The sequence below is a fragment of the Penaeus japonicus genome, unplaced genomic scaffold (genome assembly GCF_977035675.1).
Source record: "Penaeus japonicus unplaced genomic scaffold, GWHDUDI00000001_assembly GWHDUDI00000004, whole genome shotgun sequence".
Classification (NCBI taxonomy): Eukaryota; Metazoa; Arthropoda; class Malacostraca; order Decapoda; family Penaeidae; genus Penaeus; species Penaeus japonicus.
Window position 1 is genome coordinate 44494171 of NW_028234406.1, and position 1855 is coordinate 44496025.

The 1855-nt window shown below is 34.6% G+C and overlaps 1 protein-coding gene across 2 annotated transcripts in view; it reads left to right on the forward strand.

Moving 5' to 3' along the window:
* Nucleotides 1-1501: 1501 nt before the first annotated feature.
* Nucleotides 1502-1855, forward strand: part of LOC122246132 (acetylcholine receptor subunit beta-like 2) — a 71060-nt gene continuing 70706 nt past the window's right edge. For both annotated transcript variants that reach the window (XM_086536576.1, XM_086536577.1), the window contains exon 1: nt 1502-1666. In XM_086536576.1, coding sequence (XP_086392702.1) covers nt 1521-1666 — 146 coding nt within the window. In that variant the 5' untranslated portion in view covers nt 1502-1520. The remainder of the gene's footprint in view (nt 1667-1855) is intronic.

The following is a 1855-nucleotide window of genomic DNA, read 5'->3' on the forward strand; positions in this document are numbered from 1 at the left end:
TTGTTATTAAATATATATGTATATATATATATATTATTATTTTTTTTTAATATGTGTGTGTGTATGTGTGTATGTGTGTGTATGTGTGTGTTAGTGTGTGTGTGTTAGTGTGTGTGTGTGTGTGTGTGTGTGCGTTTATGTGTGATGTATAGAGAGGCTTTAAACATACAAAGAATAGAAGGGAAAAGGTAACTATTATTTTCACTGTCATGAACGTATGGAGTCTATTAGAGAGTCAAATGTACATTTATTAATATCATAATAGTTAAGAGAAACTAAAATTAACGTATCAAATCAAATTCAAAAATATGTTTATAGCAGCTGCAAAACAACCCGCCTGCGCAATCATCATTTCAATCATGCTTGTGAAAAAAAAAAAAAAAAAAAAAAAAAAAAAAAAAAAAAATCTCTGACACGCTTAAAATATAGCAAAGAAAGAAAGCAAAGAAAGAAAGAAAAGAAAGGGTAAGAATAAATTAGCAGCGAGAAATTAGATTTGCCTTCCCATTATTCTCTTGAGGATGGGCTGTCAATAATTAGACTTTTCTATTTGAGTTTCCCCCGTATCCCGTTTTCTTTCAGTTCAGTCACTACTGTAATTTGAATTTCATTCAGCGAGTATCTTATGTGAGAATATGTGAGATTATGAGAGAGATAGAGATAGATAGATAGATGGATAGATACAGAGAATATGAGAAAGGGAGAGAGCGAGATAGAGAGAAAGAAAGAGAGAGAAAGAGAGAGAAAAAGAGAGATAGATAGAGAGAGAGAGAGAGAGAGAGAGAGAGAGAGAGAGAGAGAGAGAGAGAGAGAGAGAGAGAGAGAGAGAGAGAGAGAGAGAGAGAGAGAGAGAGAGAGAGAGAGAGAGAGAGAGAGAGAGAGAGAGAGAGAAAGAGAAAGAGAGAGAGAGAGAGAGATAGTCAGATAAAAAGCATACAAACAGCAATACACGTATCTAAGCCACCATAATGTCTTCAAAAATCTATCATCTTATCAAATATTAAATTTTATTCTTACATCGTCATCTTCTCTTCAGCGACATAAATGAAGCTCAAGTATTAGGCAAAAAGTACACATATCCATACTAGGTAACAAATGACTACCGTTTTCATTGTGTATATGTCTTTTGGTTATTATCTGTTCATTCTCCTATCTCTCTACCTATGTGCTTATCTATTTGTCGCTATAATTGTCTATCTCTCTACCATCTATCTATTTATCTGCCAATCTATGTCTATAAATTCGTTCAAACATTGAATCATATATTTTGATATTTTGGTGCATTTCTTAAAAAAAACTGAATTATGGTTATCAAACGCACGAATCCCCCCCCACCCCCCCACCCCTAACATCCTCATTATTATCATCACTATCACCATCAAATACCATCATCACCATCATCAGTATCAATATCACCATCCTTATCACCATCGTTATCATTCCTATATCACCACAACCATCAAATTCTGCCACCAACCCCGTGTCTCCTTTTCGCCTCCAGGTCGCCCTCAACCCACAAGATGTCGCCTTGGGTCAAGAGAGTGTTCATCCACATCATGCCGAGGTTGCTCCTTATGAGACGACCCCAGTACGACCCCAGGGAACGCCATGTGAGGTCTGCGTCCGAGCAAGAGTATTTGGGAAGTCTGGCTGATGATGGGATATGGTGAGTCACTTTTGTTTTTTTTTAGAATTTTTTGATTTTTTTTAAATGTATCTATTTATTTATTTATTCATTCGTTTATTTATTCTTTGGTGATGATGGGATATGGTTAGTCACTCTTTTTTTTCTAGAATTTTCATTATTTTTTTTATTTTTATTTATTTATTTATTTATTATTATTGTTTGTTTATT